Source organism: Pieris brassicae, chromosome 14, assembly GCF_905147105.1.
Source record: "Pieris brassicae chromosome 14, ilPieBrab1.1, whole genome shotgun sequence".
In the NCBI taxonomy this organism is placed as follows: domain Eukaryota; kingdom Metazoa; phylum Arthropoda; class Insecta; order Lepidoptera; family Pieridae; genus Pieris; species Pieris brassicae.
This window is the reverse complement of record NC_059678.1, coordinates 3,188,979-3,213,569: the sequence shown is the minus strand read 5'-3', so window position 1 is coordinate 3,213,569 and position 24,591 is coordinate 3,188,979. Positions and strand designations below refer to the sequence as shown.

Sequence of the window (24,591 nt, the reverse complement as noted above, 5' to 3'; positions counted from 1 at the left end):
CATCTCTGGGGTTGTAGATTCAATCCCGGGCTGTGCACTTATGAACCGTCTTTGTGCGCATTTAACATTCGAACGGTGAATACATCGTGAGGAAACCGGCTTGCCTTAGACTCAACAAGTCGATGGCGTGCGTCAGGCCCTGACGACTGATCACCTACATATTAGATTGACGAATTATCATGAAACGGATACAGCAATCTGAGGCCCTGACTTAAAAAGGTTGTAACAGGTTATAAGTTGGTGGACTCATAAATGGTCCGTTGTGCGTAAAGTCCTGGCTAACAAAGCCAGCCTAACTCCATCCAGAAGCACAGAAGTCTCCTGGGCACTTCACAGGCTTCACGGAGCGACCTCACTGCTCATGAGTGTAATAATTGTACTACATACTGTACTTATTGTACTACTAATTGAACTGGTTGATATAAATCAAAATTCGAGCTGTTATTATAATTAATGGTTATGGGTTTAGGGCAGTGACGGCCTAGTGGCTTCGGCGTGCGGCCCTCATAAATGAGGTCGTAGGTTCGATCCCCGGCTGTGCACCAATGGATTTTCTTTCTATGTGCGCATTTAACACATAGTATTACTTGGCTATTAGATTAACAAATGATCATGAAACAGTTATACAGAAATCTGAGGCCCCAGACCTAAAAAGGTTGTATCGCCACTGACAGTCAGGACTTTAGTCAGCCCAGCTCCTTCCAGAAGCACAGAAGTCTCCTGGGCACTTCACAGGCTTCATGGACCTCACTGATATATTTTATTCATAATTATATTTTTTTTTTAATTAAGGGGACGGGAATAATGAATAAAAAAATTGTATAAATCACATTTTATAAATATTTACATTCGGAAAAACTATACAAGTTATTACCATCGTATATCGGATTAAAACGTGTAATTTTCAATTTCTAGCCTAATTACGTGTTAAAACTTAGAAATAGATTTTTGACTCTTTGTCCTTAAGACGATTTTAATATTAATAGTTAAACATTATTTATTTTAGAAGTTATATTAAAATAACATTTGTGATTACCTGTTATTTGCTATATCAATCTTTAGCAAATTTAAAATCGTACTTGCCTGCACACGTTTTAAACCGATAAAAGTTTTCACTACACAATTGTCAAGTTGGAATGATTCCTACGTTTTAGTCTAACATAAACTGTGCAAAATTCATCAACATAAATACGGTAATAATAGGGTTATAGCGAAAATTAATTGCAAACAAATTTGTGAGTAATTAAAAAAAAACCGCCAAATAAACAGGCCAAAAGACTTGTATCCATCCATGGTCATGTACTAAATTAAAAAAAACTTAAATAAAACCAAAGTTTTCAAATTTCGAACTTCATGTCAGCGTTGACGTTCGAAATTCAATTTTTCTAGAACAGCCCCGGGATGTATGAAAGTATACTTAAAAGAGACAATGGCGCGTATTATTTCTATTGGGATTGGTCAACAGCATGGTCATGATACGTCATAATACGACGTTTGACGTATACGTCTTTTGTTTCTCACCTTTTACTGCCAAGAATGCGACAATAATGTAAAAATAAATTCGATTTTTACATAATATATTTAAATCTCGACTTTATCAACCATCAAAACCGTTTGACATTAATTTGCTATAACCACTTTAGTCAACAAATAAAAATAATTTGTTATACACAGAATACATGACACATTTCCGTGTGATTTTTATGCATGTATATCGGCCCATGTTGGTTTGTCAATTTAAAATATTAGAAAAGACACCTGTCTATGCTTTCGTCAGTCATATGTCAGTGCCATGGTCACGCTATTTTATTGGTGATTCTTGTTTCGCCGGTTTTATACCATTAAAGTAGACATAATTTTTTATTTGTGTCTTAACTCGAAATATTTCGTTTGACGGCTTGAGGTCCCAATATCTGCCTATAACTTGGTAATCTACTCTATTATACAAAAAATCTTTCAAATACAGCACTGATCAAGATCTGCAAAAATATGTGTCCGTGTGTATATTCTGTGTACAAGTCCATTAATTTGTATATTGTGCGCAGAAACTAATATTTTGATGCAGACAGTAGGGTGATATGGGATTGACAATGACGGCACGTCAACCTTTTGACAGTCTATAATTACGTCCAGTTTAAGACGTTTTGCAATATATGTCAATTAACAGTGATGATATTCTGACGTGATAAGCCGTTGCTATTATACCATGGCTGTCACGTGTGACGTCAACGTTATTCTATCATTTTGACAAAATAACGTCAAACGCAGGGTTAGTTTCGACATTATACCGGCATCATATCATTCACTGTACATATTTCATCAGATGACAATTATCGTTGACATTATGACGTCATCATGTCATTGACAGACGGCGTATTGACGGTTGTTCCTTTCAGTAGATCAGTGATGTCGCGTCGAAACATCGATAGGTTTTGTGTGAACCTGAAACACAAACATATTTTCAATAAATTATGTGTTGCAAACAATGATATCAAAATAGCACACAGAGCCATCGGTCGATAATTACGTAAAACAAAACTGTCAATGACAAATGACATTCTGTTCTTTTTCTAACTAAATAATTAGTCTTTACCCTGCAACAACGCGTTTTACGAATGCTCTACACTCATGCTACTTAATACACACAAACTAAGATTTGATCATCATCATTTGAAGCATTTTTTAAATGTTAGGTATAGAGACTGGTGTTGGTGTCTATGCTCTTGACAGTCAACAGTCATTGCCATGGTCACGCTATTTGTTATTCTTTTTGGTAATTCTTGTTTCTATTTGTGTCTTAACTAGAAATTTTAATCTCCTTCCCCAACGGCCCTTGCTCGCTCTACGCCCTTTATTTGAACTGGTAGTAAATGTAAATTTAGAATCAATTTAACATCTTTACTATTAACGTTCATAAGTGTATTTGTTTACCTATACCAATGAAGTTACTTTGAGTTTTAGTTTGAAGTATTTCATAATTTAAATAATACATAGATTACTTATATACTTATACATTATTTATATACAGTGTAAACTCTATATAACGACACCGAAGGAACTGTGCCTTTTATGGCGTTATAGAGAGAAGAAAACCGTATAGATGATTCTGAGTGAGTCTGTCTGTCTGAGAATGAGTCTCCTATTCCATCTTCAACTACGGCTGTAAAACAATACTCCAATCAGCAATTTGTTCTACTCTTGTCAGGCGACATTAAGTTTGACAGCATCTTCTAGTCAAGACAATATCACTCACCTATCCCTATTTTTCGTAAGCAGATTCCTCTCGACGCCAGACATGAGCTGGTCGAAGCACTGGGCCAGGTGATGCTGCCGATGCCGAGGCTGTTGGGAGATGAGCTCAGAGCGGAGACCAGAGAACTGCTCCTCGTTCAGTAGAATGAGCCCAAGGAGCGGCCGAGACATGGACCATTGGTTACAGCATTCTTCGAACATTATGACGTTCACTACCTGTGGAGGATGTCCTTTATATAAGAGTACTACTGAGAATACATTTTAATTGACACACAATATTGAAAAAATTCATAAATAATATTTAAAAAAAGATGCTAGATATAAAGAAAGTGTTAAAAAAATGATAAATTAAAAAAAAAAATGTGTGCGTGTACTAGTGTACGTACGCACGTAAGAAGTGAAAATGTATGACGTTATTTTTCGAAAAATGATCTACTATATGCAACTTTAGAGAAATTGTTTAAAAAATTTAACCAAAGGCTTTCATTATCATAGACACGAATACAAACAATACAATTATTTCAATTTACCTTATCACTACTAAGATTATTACAGAATTGCATTAATTGTAATACAATTATTACTATCATTGTTATCGTTATACGTACGTACCGATATTTTAAAACGCAAATTTCTTTTGGATTTAAACAATACAAAGATATCATACAAATGAAATATAAAAGAAATCAATGGCGCTACAACCTTTTTTTAGGTCTAGGCCTCAGATTTCTGTATCTGTTTCATGATCCAAATGAATTAGGTCCGTATACATTTTTTAATTTGAACTATCAAGAATATTGTGTGTAATACCAAAACATTTTTTCCTTTGGTAAACCTCACAGATAAGTGGCAGCTATTTTTGTATGACTTTGAACAGATTCAGAATACCTACTGGAGAACATTTATTGAAGTGAAACTTCTTTATCGGTGTAGGAAAAAAAATAAACGTCACATTTTTGGGTTACGCGTCACATTTTTCTGTTACGCGCCATCTTTTTCTTGTCCACGGTTGATTCGAAGACATTAATAACAAAAACATATAATAACGATAACAATGATAGTAATAATTCTATTACAATTAATTCTGTAATAATCTTAGTAGTGATAAGGTAAATTGAAATAATTGTATTGTTTGTATTCGTGTCTATGATAATGAAAGCCTTTGGTTAAATTTTTTAAACAATTTCTCTAAAGTTGCATATAGTAGATCATTTTTCGAAAAATAACGTCATACATTTTCACTTCTTACGTGCGTACGTACACTAGTACACGCACACATTTTTTAAATAACCATCAAGAACTGCTTTCCTAACTTCAAAAACACTATAAATCCAGCGATACCTAGTTTTGTAACGAGAAACTTTGTGTCAAAAAAAAACATTGGCACTACAACTCTTTTAGTTCTGGGCCTCAGATGTCTGATTTCTAATCTTTAATCAATCTAATAGGCAAGTAGTTGATGGGCATCCTGTACCGTCGAGTGTTAGAGTCTAATCTTGACCTGAAGAAAGGCCATCAATGCAAACCGGGTATCTCGGGTACCGGGTGCTCACGCTGCTCAAAAATAACTTACAGTTGCCAACAGCTGCTGCATGATCTCCGGCCGCCTTTGGAGCACTTCTATGAACATATTACTGCTTTCGGGCGTCGGCTGTCTCGGATTCGAGCCTTTACTTGCTGAAAAATTGCTAAATATTAAAAAAAAAAGTTGCTGTGATGGATTGGTTAATATATTTACAATTAAAAGGCATTGTTGATTGGCTAACTCATAGCCAATCGCTAAGTGAATAATTCTAGTAAAATCTACAAATCGGAAGTGCATATGTCTCAGCTTAATCAGCCGTTGAATAAACAGCCTAGCCGTTTAACTAGCGGCCTCAATTATGTTCAGCCAGTTGATCAAACAGCTGGGAAAATGATTTAGATCTGTTGACTGTTACTTTAAATTTAGTTTAAGTTCAGCACTTTTCAAACTGTCAATATTGCGTCGGCAAACCACAGCTTTGATGGTGTTTTCCAAAGTTTCATGAAAAACAACAAGTACAAGGCAAGAGTTTAGTGACAACAATGTGGTTTAAACTTAAGCAATTCCATTTTAAAATATATATATTTTTATGTCATATGTTTCATCTGTTTTATTTCTGCCAAATAATGACTCTTGCGTACGGAATTGTCTAAGCATTATCCAGCCAGTTTCTTAAATGTTGTAACAAAGGCTACGGCTGAATATCTTTAAGGCCGTTAGTTAAACGGCGCGTTAAGTTAAGAGGCTAGGCTGTTAATTGAACGGCTAATCAAGCTAGTTGGCTGCGACATATATATAATTATTTTTTGTAATATTTATATTCACCAATTTATATTAACCAAAACGCGTTTTGGAATAATTGCATCAATTTTTCTATATAAAATAATTTTGATTTTTATGATTTTGCCTGTCTACTACTACATACAGTCTTGGAGTTAAAACGTGACTGTTTTGGATTGAAGTATACAGTGCCACATACTTTTCTTGGCCGGTTAGAGGTTCGCTGTCATGGATAGTATTGCCAGTTAATTAAATTTAACCATTACAAGGGGAATAATTTGAACTAACTTAATAATTTATTGAAATGTCTTAATAAAGCAATGTATACTAGAATCTAGAAAATGCAGTTCTAGGCTTAAACAAATATGACAAAAACTTTGGATATAAGGTTTTGTTACGTGTACTATTAATATAATATCTATTAATAACTAGCAATCAGAACCGTTCGATAATTAAGCAAGGAAAAACAATTAAAATGTTTTCGTGTACTAGTGTACACACGTAAAGAGTGAAACTTCTTTATGACCTTATTTTTCGATAAATGATCTACTATATGCAACTTTACAGAAATTGGTTAAATAAAGTTAAATTAGATAAAGTTTAACACGAGGCTTTAATCATCATAGACATGAATACAAATAATACAATTATTTAATTTTACCTTATTACTACTAAGATTATTACAGAATTTCATTAAATAGATTTACTATCATTGTTATCGTTATTATATATTTTTGTTATTAATGACTTTGAATCTCGTCGAATCAACCATGGACAAGAGAAAGACGCGTAACCGAAAAATGTGACGGTAAATATTTTCCAACGCCGATAAAGAAGTTTCACTTTCAAAAGCATTTTAGGTGGATTTTTATTATATGGTCTATAGTAAAATTATGAGTTGTAGTTGAGAGCTAACTGACAATGTCAATCTGACATTTCAAATTCGGAAATCTGTATCGGAAGGACCAATTTCTGGCTTGACTGAAATTGGTCCTTCCAATTTAATTTAATTGAAAAGTATTTAGTACAAGTACAGTAAACCTGATGTATCTAGTTATATTTACGTAGTGTGATATATTGCGTTGTTCAATGTGTTTCAGTTGTGTTGCCATAATATGAAACTGAAAAACTGTGTTCATAGTTTTTGAATTGTTCAAAAAAACAGTTTTACGAGAATCCTTCTACAACACGGTTCTGGTCCGCTTTATAGTATTTATATAAAAGATAATTATAAAATTAAAAAACCTTGATCTTGTCTAGAGAAAGATTTTTTTTTTAAATTGTATAGAACTTATTAATAAAAAACTGAAATAGCTTGTTAGTTCTGCCTCCTGTGCCTGACCCGTGAATAAAGTATAAAAGAAATATTACTTACATTTCTGTACTAATTGCTTAAATAAATATGTTACTACGTGGTCAAGAGTCGCACAACATCCTGTACATACACTCGTGTCTGAAAATGTAAAAAAATGGGGTTATTATTAAAAAATATGATTCAACCTAGCTTTTAGGTCTACCTTCAAAAACTGGCAACATTCACATTGCTAGTAGGCTCGCAAATGCGTTGCCGGGCTTTTAAGAATTGGTACGCTGTTTTCTTGAAGGACCCAAAGTCGAATTGGTTCGAAAATAGCTACCGCCTATTGACGCTCAATGCAAGAGGGCTCGCAAATGCGTTGGCGGGCTTTTAAGAATTGGTACGCTGTTTTCTTGAAGGACCCAAAGTCGAATTGGTTCGAAAATAGCTACCGCCTATTGCCGCTCAATGCAAGAGGGCTCGCAAATGCGTTGGCGGGCTTTTAAGAATTGGTACGCTGTTTTCTTGAAGGACCCAAAGTCGAATTGGTTCGAAAATAGCTACCGCCTATTGACGCTCAATGCAAGAGGGCTCGCAAATGCGTTGGCGGGCTTTTAAGAATTGGTACGCTGTTTTCTTGAAGGACCCAAAGTCGAATTGGTTCGAAAATAGCTACCGCCTATTGACGCTCAATGCAAGAGGGCTCGCAAATGCGTTGGCGGGCTTTTAAGAATTGGTACGCTGTTTTCTTGAAGGACCCAAAGTCGAATTGGTTCGAAAATAGCTACCGCCTATTGCCGCTCAATGCAAGAGGGCTCGCAAATGCGTTGCCGGGCTTTTAAGAATTGGTACGCTGTTTTCTTGAAGGACCCAAAGTCGAATTGGTTCGAAAATAGCTACCGCCTATTGCCGCTCAATGCAAGAGGGCTCGCAAATGCGTTGCCGGGCTTTTAAGAATTTGTACGCTCCTTGAAGGACCTAAGTCGATTTTTTTAGAAAACACTACAGGGAATTCCACATAGTGGTGGTGCTCAGTAAAAACTGCCTTCGAAAAACGCTCAGTTGTGAAACGACGGACATCGAAGCGATACTTTTTGATGATGACAAATTATCGGTAAGCTACCCCTTCCAAGCAATATCGTTTAAAGAAACAATTCACTCGAAACATAGCTTAACTGCCTATATATATATAAATTAAATAATCAATATACATTTACACAAAAAATTATATTTGAACTAAATATAACTTTGAACTGAATAAGGGATGATACCGAACATATCGAAGATTGTTTAATCTAGTTCGTTGCTAGGCATGGACTATCTATGCAAGGGGAATCCCCGCGTTTTATTCACTTTGTTGTCCCTTTCACCCGCTTTGTCCCCGCTTAGTATTTTTTTTACACCAAATTAAATAAAATACAGAACTTGTTGTCAAAAATTGTGATTCATTGAATATCAGAAAGAAATAATTACATTTCGATTGTTCATTATCTGTCACGTGTCAAAACTGACGTTTTACACAGACTAACAAACTCACAATTGAAGTGAGTTTGCTAGTCTGTGGTAACTCCAGTTTCGGCTTGTCACTTGCATTTTTATAAACATTTTGTCGAATTGTAATTGGATATTTAATATGAAATAATCTTTTTGAAGTACTTTTATGAAATTAATTAGTATTTTAGTAATTTTAATTTTATAACCTAAGTTAGTTAGAATAAATCTAGAATTATTTTAGCAACCCATTGGAACTAGTTAAGCCACGTCATCATGGTAAACATTTGTTTAGCAACAATGTTGAATCAACGTGTTGCGGAATTGCTGTCAATACAATGTTGGAGACTGGACAGCGATCCGTACGCCAACGTACGTAACGATTAAATGTTCCTTAACCATGAATACGAGGCATTATATTGTTACGAAGACGGGTCAACTGCAATGTTTCTAGATTTTTCCACTAGTTAGAGAACTTTTCAGCAGGCTGAAATATGATTTCTGACCGTTTCAGGAGAGGGTCAATCACATATTAGAACATTATAATTTCCATAATGCTACCGTAGTTTTCAGGAAGCTGAAACCTTTTTTCAGTCAGTTTCAGAACATGTGTAGTAGAGTGGTGCAGTTTTCAAGAGACCCGTATTGAGGCGTTTTCAGGCCTAGGTATACCCCTTTAATGACGGAATATTCTAGACCGAACTTTCTAGGTGTGAGATAAGGACGAAATGATACGAGAGAGAAAGAGAAGATCGGAACCTTCACGAAGCTTGACCGAGCACTCTAGAACTCTGTACGACAAGGACGGAGCAATGTGCGAAAGAGACAGAGAGTACGGACGTTCTAGAATTGTGCAATCGCTACTCAGTAGCAAGCCCGCCTAGAAAGTTCTCGAATATTGTTTAGAATTATTTCCAGGGATATATAAGCGAGCCGAAACACGACCTTTAGTTTCGAATGCGATAACAATAGATAAACACCGAAGCGATAAAGTACTGTGTGAAGTGTGCATATGTTTTAATTAGTGATTGTTTTTGTGTGCTATAAGTGCATTTCTGCAATTAATTTTTCAAGAAATAAACCCTTGAAGAAATCTACGGCATTTTCTATCCGATCCCCTAGCTCGTAACAATATGTATAAAAAATACAATATTAAACTCTCATTAATTCGTAAGATTAACTATAAGGTTTAATCTTTGTTCATGCTTAGTGTTTTTCGGTTGCCCGGAAGGGATCAAGAAGCCTATGCATTAAAAGAGTTATCACTCACCTATAGCTGTGAGACCCTCCGATATCGAAGAAAGTATATACAACGTGGCCTCTGGCTGTATGGACGCTAAATATGGCATATGGTCCTGGGCCAGCCTCTCCAATAGTACGTAGTAGGTCTGGGATAGTTTTGGATAGAACTGAAAAAAAATTTAACATAGCTTTTACACATTAGGAAAAACACTTTTTGAACGGATTGAAGCTATGTATTATTATTATTTTACATATATATTTTCCGACGTTTCGCGTGCTTTACGGCGTGCGTGGTCACGGTGACTGAAGACAAAAGGTGTTGAATGTCAAAAGTATCACAGCTGCAGAGAAAGTTGTTTCATCTGTATTTATTTCCCCGGAGTTGGTATCGAAAAAGTGTTTTTCTTAATTATAGTAATATTTTTCAAAATTGTATGTTTAAACAACTTTTTAATACAGTTGCTCAAAAAGTGGCGTATTGTAGGAACGTAAAGCGTTCGAACTTATATATAAAATATATAAAAAACTCACCAATAAGTCACTCTGTGGTATATTTAACAATAATTTAACAAACATATTTAACGCATTATCTAGGGCATCGTCACCATATAACCTGAAAAAAAAAAATTTTTTTTTTAAAGTATACGACAGCAGCGCTATTTGCCTAATCTAAACTATGCAGGGCTCCACCCAAACACATACAAAAAATCATTCAAATCGGTCCAGCCGTTTAAGACAAGTTCAGTGACAAACACACGTACATTGTAAAAGCTATCTTTTAGGTTAGATCAACTACAGTGTGTAAATTTGATTGAAATCGGTTAAGTAGTTTGGGGAGTCCATAGCGGACATTAAAATATATATCTTTAAAGCGTGTTTTAGTAATCTCCTAAAGTTGGATCGATTTAGAATAAAAAAATTGTATGCGTTCAACATTCACAATACGTGTACGTATACGCTTTAGACACTAGGACCGAGGTCGCGCGTTCGAATGATGACTGCATCAATGCACAGCAATACTAGCTAAAGGTAACGTTGCGGAAACCAGCCTTGGATCCAGAATTAGCAGGCTGATCACCTACTTAGGGAGCGTTCAAGTATGATGTGGGGGGGGGGGGGAATGTTCTTGTAAAATGTTACGAATATTTTCGACGTTCCAGTAATTTACACCTATAAATTTTCGACTTTCCAGTAATTTACACCTATAAATTTTCGACTTTCCAGCAATTTACACCTATAAATTTTCGACTTTCCAGCAATTTACACCTATAAATTTTCGACTTTCCAGCAATTTACACCTATAAATTTTCGACTTTCCAGCAATTTACACCTATAAATTTTCGACTTTCCAGTAATTTACACCTATAAATTTTCGACTTTCCAGTAATTTACACCTATAAATTTTCGACTTTCCAGTAATTTACACCTATAAATTTTCGACTTTCCAGCAATTTACACCTATAAATTTTCGACTTTCCAGCAATTTACACCTATAAATTTTCGACTTTCCAGCAATTTACACCTATAAATTTTCGACTTTCCAGCAATTTACACCTATAAATTTTCGACTTTCCAGCAATTTACACCTATAAATTTTCGACTTTCCAGCAATTTACACCTATAAATTTTCGACTTTCCAGCAATTTACACCTATAAATTTTCGACTTTCCAGTAATTTACACCTATAAATTTTCGACTTTCCAGTAATGGTAACTTTTAGATATAAAGGTTGACTGGGTGGTTACGAAACGTTACATGGGAAGGGGGGAGAATCTTCAAAAATTGCGTGACAACGTGAACGCTCCCCTATCACGAAACGACCTATGCAGTTGAAGTAATTTTTTACAAAAACATTTATAATCTTATTTAAATAAATTATACTTAATACATACCTAAAAACACCGAAATTAACATAATTCCCACATAAAGCCGTCTTAAGTATGGAGAAACACAACGAAATACCTTTCACTTTCATCGTATACATTTGTTTTTTGCTTACATCGACTGTAAGTATTCTACTACCTGAAAAATTTAAAAAAAATTAAGAAGTCTCTAGAAGCTTTATGCTTTAGCTTAGTATGAAAACTATATTGTATATTATGACAATTAACACTTGACGTTTCTATACAAGCATGGTCATTCGTACGACGCAATCTTGCCAAGACAGTTTCTGCGTTTGTATATTTATTAACATAATTAAGACAATCATAAAGTAACTAGTCTAATAACCAGAAATTATCTTTTAAAAAACCGAAATTATGAAATAAGGGAACACGATGTTATTAGAATGGCAACACCACGTAATATCATAGACAGGTTGTAAATTGTCAAAGTCAATTTGTCAGTAGTGCGTCGAATCAATCGTTGCTCTCGGATATGCGCCTGCGCAGTCTTATTTTAAAATGAAATCTAAATATCGGATGACGATATAACTCATGCCTAGAGGCATAGGTTCGATCCCCGGTTGTGCACTAATAGACTTTTGATGGACACATGTAAAATTCGCTCAAACGGTGAAGGGAAGCCAACAATTCGACGGGATATGTCAGGCACAGGAGGCTGACTATTAGTTTGACAAATCATGGAACGGACACAGAAATCTGAGGTCCAGACCTAAATAGGTTGTAGCACCACTGGTTATTTCCTTATAACCGACTCACCATAAGCGCAAATAATATTCGATAATTCCCTAAACAACAATATTCCATTCGGCGAGCTGACGTCAAAATGCAACCTCTGGTTCCTGTTCTGCACCAGCTCGGTGGTCAATTTCAGTATGGGCGTGGTCACGGCCGGCTCGTTGTACCACAATTCGATCCCGCGCAGTAACACCTTCATGTACAATGGGTATCTGAAATCACAGTTAAAAACATTAACCGAAGGTTCCGCGGAGATTTTTCTGGAAGGACCAATACACATTGCCAGCTATAGACGACGCATTATAAACTATGGCTTCGGGTCGTAAACGATATTTATCTGTTTGTCTCTCTCGCACTTACAGATATGATGGGAGTGGTGCATGCATATTGATAACAGGGTAGGTACGATCGATATGCTAAATTGAATGGTATCTGAAGTAGTGTTATTAATACTACTTCATTATTAATCAAAGTAACACTAAGATTTTATTGAACTATACACACTTGGTGAACTAAAATTATATATTTTCTTCAAATGGATTCTCGCTGTTGGCCTTTTGACAGCTCACATCGAACTGTATGGAATGGAACCATTTTTTACTTTTTCTGAATGGAATCTCGCCGTTGGCTTGAGGGCCTTTGACAGCTCACAAACTGTATGGAATGTTACTATTTTTTATTAATGCAATCTCGCCATTGGCCTGAAGGGCCTCTTGACAGCGCACATCGAACTGTATGGAATGGAACCATTTTTTACTTTTTCTGAATGGAATCTCGCCGTTGGCTTGAGGGCCTTTGACAGCTCACAAACTGTATGGAATGGTACTATTTTTTATTAATGCAATCTCGCCATTGGCCTGAAGGGCCTCTTGACAGCGCACATCGAACTGTATGGAATGGAACCATTTTTTACTTTTTCTGAATGGAATCTCGCCGTTGGCTTGAGGGCCTTTGACAGCTCACAAACTGTATGGAATGGTACTATTTTTTATTAATGCAATCTCGCCATTGGCCTGAAGGGCCTCTTGACAGCGCACATCGAACTGTATGGAATGGAACCATTTTTTACTTTTTCTGAATGGAATCTCGCCGTTGGCTTGAGGGCCTTTGACAGCTCACAAACTGTATGGAATGGTACTATTTTTTATTAATGCAATCTCGCCATTGGCCTGAAGGGCCTCTTGACAGCGCACATCGAACTGTATGGAATGGAACCATTTTTTACTTTTTCTGAATGGAATCTCGCCGTTGGCTTGAGGGCCTTTGACAGCTCACAAACTGTATGGAATGGTACTATTTTTTATTAATGCAATCTCGCCATTGGCCTGAAGGGCCTCTTGACAGCGCACATCGAACTGTATGGAATGGAACCATTTTTTACTTTTTCTGAATGGAATCTCGCCGTTGGCTTGAGGGCCTTTGACAGCTCACAAACTGTATGGAATGGTACTATTTTTTATTAATGCAATCTCGCCATTGGCCTGAAGGGCCTCTTGACAGCGCACATCGAACTGTATGGAATGGAACCATTTTTTACTTTTTCTGAATGGAATCTCGCCATTGGCTTGAGGGCCTTTGACAGCTCACAAACTGTATGGAATGGTACCATTTTTTTATTAATGCAATCTCGCCATTGGCCTGAAGAGCCTCTTGACAGCGCACATCGAAATATATGGAATGGGACCATTTTTGACCTGAAGGACCTTTATGGTAAAAAATATGTATATTATGGCGTCGTTATGCTATCGCGTTTTACGCTAGAACAACGCCATCTGTTGATCACAATATATATGAAACGATGAAATTTGACAAATGCTATGTATAGAAGAAAAAAAATACTCACATCCAATCAAAGAGCATAATATACGTAGATTTCGTATTAAACGCGAAGGCGAGACCTCTCAAGTCCCGGGCGAGGCCTATCAGCGTTTTCTTCGCGTCTTCGGACGCGTATAAAGGATTCTCCGCGCTTCCCAATAATCCTATTATACTCTCGAAGGCAGCTGGAAAAGATTTTTGGCATCATTGGAACCGTCATCTATTGTATAATTTTTAACGATGTATATGTCGTAGCAATGACGTTCCTGTCAGCTGTCACTGTCATCATGTCAGAGCTTATAAATTAACAACGTCAAAGTCAAATCTTTTCAATACTGTTAACGTTTTATAGGACAGAGAGACAAACGAACACGTAAAGATAAATTCCGAACAAACACACCGGCAACACCAGGTTTCGGAATGCGTTGCCGGCCTTTAATGTGGGACGCTGTTATGTAGCCAAATATCGATATATCGAAAAAGGCAGGGGATTCCTTGAAGTCAACGTGGAACGGTTGGAATACTTTAATAATTGATTTGCCAATATTGACTTTGACGTTTCAACTCTGTGACAATGACAGCTGACAGTAACGCCATTGCTCTGACATATATAGTAAGAACATAGACACCACACCCTCTTCCAAATAGGCCCACTAACCAATTTTAACACAGACACGTTCACGGCATGGACACCTATAATGCCACGCGATAGCGGGTGTGTTGCCGATCTTTCATGATATGGTTCATCTTTCACTTCTACTCTCATTGCAACAGTTTTATTTATTTGTTTTACCTGTAAGAGGCATCATGAAAGCGTGGAATCGATCTTCGTCCTCGCCCAGTTCCACCATCAATAATCTCCCTAACGCCGTATAGAGCATACTGCGACAACGCATTTCCGCAGTACCAACGCCGATTCCAAGGAACGGGAAGTGTTCCGCCTGGAATGTTTATCAAAAATACATATAATCAAAGATAATCTCCAACACACAATACAAATAATACAGACTATACAAGAGTCCCATAGCAGTGTTGGCATTTATTATCCATAGCTGTATGTTTGTAAAGTTTTCACACAGAAAGTGCTGGACCGATTTTAAAAATTCTTTCACTATTAGAAAGCTGAATCTTCAGTGATTGACATAGGAATATATTACATTTTCAAAAAAAAATAGGGCTCCTTAATAAAAATGCAACAATATAAACTAAGGTGTTAAAAAATTATCCATAAAAAATCTGGAAAGTATTGAGGGTAGAACCAAAAAAAAATTATACAGTATTATAGAACGCATGAATATCAACAAAACGAATGTTTTATCTATAGGCAATTGTATCCCGAGTCGGAACTCCAAAACAAAATGTTGTGTATGGGGAAGTTCCGAGGCTCTGAAGTTCTACGACTAAATCTCTTCTCCAATATTATAGAAGTTTGCATTTTGGATTTCTGTTTTAATTTTTAACAATTTACAATAATCAAGCTAAAAATTCTAAATTACCTACTTGAATACAAGAATTTTTCAATACCCGTAAAGTATAGTAGTCTGAAAGGAAGTAATTAAAAACTAAGAAGCTATAGCAAAAATATATCTATATAATATATCTATAGTCCAACTTTGTAGACTTTCCACTACCAGATCCGTATCTACGCGAGTGAAATCGCGGGTCTTTGTTAGGATACAATAGTGTTACGAAGACGGGTCGACTTCCAAGTTTCTAGATTTTTCCACTAGTTAGAGAACTTTTCAGAAGGCTGAAATATGATTTCTGACCGTTTCAGGAGAGGGTCAATCACATATTAGAAAATTGTAATTTCCATAATGTTACCCTAGTTTTCAGGAAGCTGAAACCTTTTTTCAGTCGATATCAGAACATGTGTAGTAGAGTGGTGCAGTTTTCAGGAGACGTTTTCAGGCCTAGGTATACCCCTTTGATGAAGGAATATTCTAGATCAAACTTTCTAGGTATGAGACAAGGACGAAATGATACGAGAGAGAGAAAGAGAAGATCGAAACCTTAACGAAGCTTGACCGAGCACTCTAGAACGCCGTACGACAAGGACGGAGCAACGTGCGAAAGAGACAAAGAGTGCGGACGTTCTAGAATTGTGCGATCGATCAGTAGCAAGCCCGCCTAGAAAGTTCTCGAATATTGTTTAGAATTATTCCCAGGGATATATAAGCGAGCCGAAACACGACCTTTAGTTTCTAATGCGATAACAATAGATAAACACCGAAGCGATAAAGTACTGTGTGAAGTGTGCATATGTTTTAATTAGTGATTGTTTTAGTGTGCTATAAGTGCATTTCTGCAATTAATTTTTCAAGAAATAAACCCTTGAAGAAATCCACGGCATTTTCTATCCGATCCCCTAGCTCGTAACAATATATATATATATTCGTTCCGGCAAACGTCGTATTTCCATGTATATAATGTAATAAAAATAATCTATCTATAATAAAAATAAGGGTTGATCATAGATGCGTGACAATTAAGAGTTGTATGTGTTTTTGTATGCTGTATCATAAAAAAAAATTGGTGTGTACACGCCTTATCACTTAGGAGTTGGAAAGGTAGATAGTAGCCAATTCTCAGGCTAACTGAGAATGCATAAAAAATTTCATAAGAATCGGTCGAGCCGTTTCGGAGGTGTATGGGAACGAACATTTCATTTATATTACATAAGAATTTTATATATATATGAACCGTGTTTAGAATCACGGTTGTGTATGTATTCCTCTATTTCCGTAATTAGCACTTGGGACCAACGTTGAAGGCCTAACATGAGGAAACCCTTGTCTCAATCCTATATCAGACACAGAAGGTTCACCTACTTGACCATAGAGATGAAAGAAACTGATGGAATCCGATCCATTGATCCCCACAACCGTAGGGCCTCTATTTTTAAACAAGCTGTTCCATACATGAACGTCAAAGTGAAGTCGAGTGACCCCGGAAACAGAGCCCCAGAGGGTTAACAGCAGATATCTTAACGGGGTTATAAGGCCCTACTTAAGAAAACACTTTTTAAACTGATTGAAGCTATGTATTATTAGTCACCGTGACCCTGCACGCTGTAAAGCACGCGAAACGTCGGAAAATTTAAAATTATGTAAATAATTATAAGTTTATAATAATAATACATAGCTTCAATCCGTTTAAAAAGTGTATTCTTAATGTGTTAAAAGCTATGTTAACAAAAGTCAATACTAAGCCCTACTTAAGTATCTTATTAAAACTCACCGTATGATGCGTCAGCATAAATTTCACCTCGTCCAACCTGACCAGCTTCCGTACACAAGAATATCCGCCGCTCAGATCGCTCAACAGCCCCAACGTTTTGGATATTATCGACTCGGAACTGCCCCAGTATTTTAAATTTGTTATTCTGGAAGTAATTGTAGTCAGTGTTAATGTAATGACATCATTTCAGATAAGTTTTTTAACCCGTCAAAACAATTTAGACAAGATGGCGTCGCACGTGTGACGTAACATGCTTGTAAACAAACGGCAAGTTTTAACGTGTTAATTGTCATTCTTAATGATGTTTCGATCAATAATATTCCGATGAAAACAGTATTTGACAGGCGAAGAAGAAGATATAAGACAAGTATATATATATATATATATATATATTTATACGTCGGTTACGTGACACAAAACACATTATATATATAAATTTTTAAAGATCCATAATGTTTAAAAATATTATTAACACTTTAACACCGTCAAATATGACTAAAGCTGGTCATTTACTTATTTACTGTTAAAGCCAATCCTCTTTTGAAATTTTAATGTATTTTATTATTATTTTATTTTATATAAATACAATTTTCAACCTTTTAATGTTACTCTTAATTTATTTTATTCTTTATCTGTAATGTATGTATATATGTAATTGGTTCGCAATAATTCTTCCAATCAATCACTTGAAAGTTTTGGATTTTGGTCCTTCGGTCCGGAATATATTTATTTCGAGTTGAGAGACGCAAATACCTATATACATAATTGCTATATACTCTATTAGGTTATATTTTAAATAAAACTTGATCAGACAGTTACTCACATCTTCCTCATAATCACACTAAGCAGCTGACTTTCATCACTTAATCCCAACACTTCACTAAGTCGACGATACACTTTGCTTGTCTTCTGCACTTGGTCACCAACGTATATTTTGCGAAACTGTTCGAAGAACGACATCATGGCTAACTCTAGCTTTTCACAGCCACCCTGAAATTTATTTATTAAGTATAGAATTAATCTTGATGATGATTTTTTATTTTTTGACGAAAGAAAAATAAAATAAGTTCCAGTTCAGCTGGTATTAGACAATTGTTTTTTATCAACTATACTAATGGGGCAGTCAAATACAATCTTTTAGGTCTGGGTCTCAGAGATCTGTATCTATTCCGTGATCATATCTATGGCAAGTCAGTGATCAACCCTTCTGTGCCTGTGGAACACCGTCTAATTTCTGGCAGAGGAGCTACCGTGTGGTGTTTCGTACTTGGATGGAGACACCTACATTAGCAAGTCTTGAATCCGTCAAATCCATCAACTGAAGAACCCTACAGACCAGCTCCCCATCCATGGCATCATTTTCGTCGCAGATGTTCACGGACGAGCGTCCATCTATGGCCGCCCCAATTATATACACGAGCCATGTAAGTTGACCTTAAACATTAAAACACAAATTTATCATACACACATTCAAACATAGCCAAAAAATTAAAATGGAGTGATCACGTGACGAGGCTCCAAGATGGAAGGTGGGTAAACGAGGCACATGGAAACCGAAACGCAAACTGGGCAAAGAACGAACCCAAAACCGCTGATCCGTACTGGCTCCAGGCGGCATCCTTGAAGGAGATATCAAAGGGGGTTGAATGGAGACCAGTGTTGGCCGTCTGGATTCAGGGTGCGACTCTCAGCCCTGAGGTCGTAGGTTCGATACCCAGCTTGAGAGTGTACGTGAAGGTGCGTCCCTGTGGTATGTGTTCGTGCACGTTAGCTGTCCAGGCTACGCGACACATACATAGTTTGTATTGTTCATTTAGTACGAAACTAGTGTTTATTTATTTAATTTTTCAAATATATTTTACAGCTAAGTTTGTGAGAACAAAGTCAAAGTCAAAAATCATTTATCCATATAGGTAACACAATGTACACTTGTGAACGCCAAAAAAAGAAATATACATTAAATGCTTCTAATTTAACATTTACTGCCAGTTCTCTAATCAAGGGCGTAAAAGAGAAGAGGAGAACTGGCAATAAACTCTCCGCCACTCATTCTACATAACGTTTGTAAGTTCCTCCATTACTCCAACCATTACCATGTTCCACATGACATCAGCAGGAGACATGGTGAAGTAGGAGCACGCTTACATTCTCGTGGGAACAACACACAAATAGTCGAAATAACTAACATCGCCGCATACACGAATTCAAGTCCGACCATTCACCACAACTAGCACCCGTTCACGAGCACCACGCATGGTCAGATCGGAACCTGCTAATGTCAGTAGAATGTTAAACTTAAAAACTCGTTTCATTAGGCTTACAAAATTATTATTTACTTACCTTGCAAAACCAATATCTGTTGCGGTTGTGTCTCCACGCTATAGGCCGCCGCTGCCCTGTCAAAGTGAGCCACGAGTAGCTGACAGGTCTTCGCGTATTCGCAACGGCCTATCACGGCTACTTGTTCCAACTGTTGTTGCACAGCACCCATATCGTCTAATGGGTCTTCCAAACCTTCCCTGGAATAATTGTTAAACATTTACTGAGATCAAAAGCATTTCAACTAAAAACTACATTTTTATTTAATACCTAAACTACTAAACCAATTTTGATGAAACTTGGACCGTTCCCTAAGTTGCAATTTAACTAATTCAAATAAAACATTCAATATGTTAGTTTCAGAGAAGTTTGTGGACAAAAATACAAACTAGACACAGGTATACACATCAATATGCAGTGTAAACTCCATATAACATTCTTCGATATAACGAACGAACGACGAACTCCCTAAAGCGTCGAAATCTTTGGCTTTGGTTGGTTTAGCTTGACTTCCATACGACACACTCTACATAGCATTAACACTCTCAATAACGACAACAATTGAGTAATAAACTACTTTCTAAGCTTCTCCCAGCCCTCAGTAAGCTGGACTGTCGGCATCATGCACACGAACTTTCTAAGAAATTGTGTAGACTTGTTGACTTAATATAAGTAGGAGATCATCTATACGCTTCTTTTTTCTCTATTTAACGCTATAAAATGTACAGTCCCTATTGTGTCGTTATATAGAGTTTAAACTGTATGTATGTCAATATAAAACATAAAAAAATCACGTTTCAATATAGTTAAATTAATGGGTAACACCCCTGAAGACAAACACCCTGAAACGAGAACATGCTGTGATGGTTGCAGCTCCTTACAAACGTGTAAAACAAAAACCTTGGCGATGTCAGACTGATCCGCCACTCTGACATCAGAGAAGAACTGGCAATAAACTCTCCGGAGTTTATTGCCAGTTCTTCTCTTCCTTTCTACGCCCCTGATTTGAGAACTGGCAATAAAATTAGAAGCACTTCAAATACATTTCTTTTTTGACGTTCATAAGAGTACACTGTGTTACCTATGAATAAATGTTTTTTTTCAGTTTTGAGAATTTAGAATACAATTTGTTAAAATATGACGGCGCCACTATCAATGTTTTGTAAAACTGACGGCGCCACTATCAATGTTTTGTAAAACTGACGGCGCCACTATCAATGTTTTGTAAAACTGATGGCGCCACTATCAATGTTTTGTAAAACTGATGGCGCCACTATCAATGTTTTGTAAAACTGATGGCGCCACTATCAATGTTTTGTAAAACTGATGGCGCCACTATCAATGTTTTGTAAAACTGACGGCGCCACTATCAATGTTTTGTAAAACTGACGGCGCCACTATCAATGTTTTGTAAAACTGATGGCGCCACTATCAATGTTTTGTAAAACTGATGGCGCCACTATCAATGTTTTGTAAAACTGATGGCGCCACTATCAATGTTTTGTAAAACTGATGGCGCCACTATCAATGTTTTGTAAAACTGATGGCGCCACTATCAATGTTTTGTAAAACTGATGGCGCCACTATCAATGTTTTGTAAAACTAACGGCGCCACTATCAATGTTTTGTAAAACTGATGGCGCCACTGTCAATGTTTTGTAAAACTGATGGCGCCACTATCAATGTTTTGTAAAACTGATGGCGCCACTATCAATGTTTTGTAAAACTGACGGCGCCACTATCAATGTTTTGTAAAACTGATGGCGCCACTATCAATGTTTTGTAAAACTGATGGCGCCACTATCAATGTTTTGTAAAACTGATGGCGCCACTATCAATGTTTTGTAAAACTGATGGCGCCACTATCAATGTTTTGTAAAACTAACGGCGCCACTATCAATGTTTTGTAAAACTGATGGCGCCACTGTCAATGTTTTGTAAAACTGATGGCGCCACTATCAATGTTTTGTAAAACTGATGGCGCCACTATCAATGTTTTGTAAAACTGACGGCGCCACTATCAATGTTTTGTAAAACTGACGGCGCCACTATCAATGTTTTGTAAAACTGATGGCGCCACTATCAATGTTTTGTAAAACTGATGGCGCCACTATCAATGTTTTGTAAAACTGATGGCGCCACTATCAATGTTTTGTAAAACTAACGGCGCCACTATCAATGTTTTGTAAAACTGATGGCGCCTCTATCAATGTTTTGTAAAACTGATGGCGCCACTATCAATGTTTTGTAAAACAACGTGCAACGGGCGATTAGTCGAACGATCGTACGATGTGTCACTCGATCCCACTACGGAACCAATATAAAGCAGCGCGCGCGCACAACTCAGGCAGTCGTTCGTCGACCATTGCCCGGTGCACTCGTTACGTAATTGCCGAGTAGCCTTTGAAATCTTTACCTATTGAATTTGTTTATTAAAATCGTATTGAATTAAGAGACTGAAATTAGAATTGGAATAAATCAAGTGATTCGGAGAAAACTTTGTGTTTGTTATCTTAACAATGTCGGGGCCTGACGCTACATATATATAGGATACGAACGCATTTGACTATATTTTTGTTTGTTTATTGAAATAATATTATCTATAGTTTATAATAATGTAGTTTATTTATTATTATAAGTTATTTAGTCTCTTCATTCCAATTCTTCAAACTCAAAATAACTTTATTGAAGTGAAACTTCTTTATCGGCGTTGGGAAAAAAATTACCGTCACATATTTCAGTTACGCGCCATCTTTATCTTGACCCCAACAACGGTCGATTCGAAGCCATTCATAACAAAAATATATAATAACGATAACAATGATAGTAATAATTCTATTACAATTAATGAAATTCTGTAATAATCTTAGTAGTAATGAAGTGAAATGAAATAATTGTATTATTTGTATTCGTGTCAATGATAATGAAAGCCTTTGGTTAAAATTTATTTAACCAATTACTGTAAAGTTTTATATAGTACATAATTTTCGAAAAATAAGGTCATAAAGAAGTTTCACTTCTTACGTGTGTACGCTAGGACACGCACACATTATTCGTATACGTAACCAAGTACACTTATGAACGTCAACAGGCAACAAACCACCGTGGAAGAAAAACTGGCAAGAAACTCTCCGTTTGAACTGCAGCAAATAAATCCCAAGGATTAGGATCATTTACGTATTCGTCAAATTTTTAAAAAGCTTATTTGATTAATTTACGAACTCAATTATAATTCCTATAACGCGGTTAACACGAACCGCGTTACGGGATACGCTTAACAATATAGATCCCTATCTGATGAGACGAGAACCAAATCAAGAGCGTCTTTTGATACCTGAGCAACACAGGAACTGAGTCCAGCCGGCTGTTAATATAGGCCGCCGTGACAGTCGGCGCGTACGTCTCCAACATATGTGGCTCCGTAGCATTGACGTATGGCACGGACGCCACCATACGTTGCCATAGTGACAGCAGATAATGCACCGAGTTCGGCGCGAATTGCCACATCTGAAAAAAGATTACTTTCTTTGAGAAATTCTTATTCAAGATATAAACGTTTTACAATAGTAATTTTTTGACCATTTGTTTTTGCCACCGACATTACCCCAAACGGCCTCATTTTTTGTTTTTGCCATCGACATTACCCCAAATGGCCTCATTTTCTGTTTTTGCCATCGACATTACCCCAAACGGCCTCATTTTTTGTTTTTGCCATCGACATTACCCCAAACGGCCTCATTTTTTGTTTTTGCCATCGACATTACCCCAAACGGCCTCATTTTTTGTTTTTGCCATCGACATTACCCCAAACGGCTTCATTTTTTTGTTTTTGCCATCGACATTACCCCAAACTGCCTCATTTTCTATTTTTGCCATAGACATTACCCCAAACGGCCTCATTTTTTGTTTTTGCCACCGACATTACCCCAAACGACCTAATTTTTGTTTTTTTCCATCGACATTACCCCAAACGGCCTCATTTTTTGTTTTTGCCATCGACATTACCCCAAACGGCCTCATTTTCTGTTTTTGCCATCGAAATTACCCCAAACGGCCTCATTTTCTATTTTTGCCATCGACATTACCCCAAACGGCCTCATTTTCTATTTTTGCCATCGAAATTACCCCAAACGGCCTCATTTTTTGTTTTTGCCATCGACATTACCCCAAACTGCCTCATTTTCTATTTTTGCCATAGACATTACCCCAAACGGTCTCATTTTCTGTTTTTGCCATCGACATTAACCCAAACGGCCTCAATTTTTACAAGGTAACAATTCATAAACAACCGAAAAGTCAAATGAGCAACTATGGCACATGCGCGCTTGTATCAAGATTCTTAACATTGGCCAATTTTGTTTAAGGCTTTTATTTTTAAAAAACAGTCAACCTTCTTTTAGTTCCCATACTATTTTTTTGGCAGAAGTCTCAGCTGATGTTACCTTACGACTGACAATTGTGTGCCTTTCTGCGTGTTACTCACACATACTATTTTAAGATAAAATTGTGTAACAACGGGTACAACCGTGGTTCTGAGGATATATATATTTTTTGTAAGTACCTGCAAACTTTGCACAGTGAATTTTGCGATTTCTTCAATGAGTCTCGGATAGTCGTCAACCATAACCAATTCCCCCAAACGATAGTTGGACTTCAAACGGGCCAGGAGACGACAAAACTCGTGGTAATTCGTTGGATCTGAGAGCCCCTGAAAATTATATATTAGATGTTTTAATCTCATATATACTACAAAGAGAAAACTTAAAAGCTACATAAAAAAATCAGGCACTACGCTCATTTCTTGAAGGATCGGAAGTAACATTGGTTCGGAAATACCATATGCATATAAACAGTAACAATGCCAGAGAGTTGTCGAGTATGTTGCCGGCCTTTTAGTCGAATTGGTTCTGAAATACTTAAGTAAACACACACACTGTCCACATAGTATGCCTAACTTTCTTACTAACTACTAACTGACGTGAGACTTA

General features: G+C 36.7%; 1 protein-coding gene across 1 annotated transcript in view; it reads right to left on the bottom strand.

The window, feature by feature from the left end:
- Nucleotides 1-822: 822 nt before the first annotated feature.
- The window catches only part of LOC123717998 (exportin-7-B), a 35,385-nt gene continuing 11,616 nt past the window's right edge, over nt 823-24,591 (bottom strand). Inside the window, exons 9-24 of the mRNA XM_045674332.1 lie at nt 24,165-24,311; nt 22,938-23,110; nt 19,625-19,803; nt 18,570-18,718; nt 18,108-18,274; nt 17,285-17,429; nt 14,838-14,985; nt 14,070-14,229; nt 12,248-12,438; nt 11,480-11,609; nt 10,119-10,200; nt 9,616-9,754; nt 6,933-7,010; nt 4,826-4,929; nt 3,254-3,468; nt 823-2,442 (exon numbers count right to left, since the gene is read on the bottom strand). Coding sequence (XP_045530288.1) covers nt 2,343-2,442; nt 3,254-3,468; nt 4,826-4,929; nt 6,933-7,010; nt 9,616-9,754; nt 10,119-10,200; nt 11,480-11,609; nt 12,248-12,438; nt 14,070-14,229; nt 14,838-14,985; nt 17,285-17,429; nt 18,108-18,274; nt 18,570-18,718; nt 19,625-19,803; nt 22,938-23,110; nt 24,165-24,311 — 2,307 coding nt within the window. The 3' untranslated portion in view covers nt 823-2,342. The remainder of the gene's footprint in view (nt 2,443-3,253; nt 3,469-4,825; nt 4,930-6,932; nt 7,011-9,615; nt 9,755-10,118; nt 10,201-11,479; nt 11,610-12,247; nt 12,439-14,069; nt 14,230-14,837; nt 14,986-17,284; nt 17,430-18,107; nt 18,275-18,569; nt 18,719-19,624; nt 19,804-22,937; nt 23,111-24,164; nt 24,312-24,591) is intronic.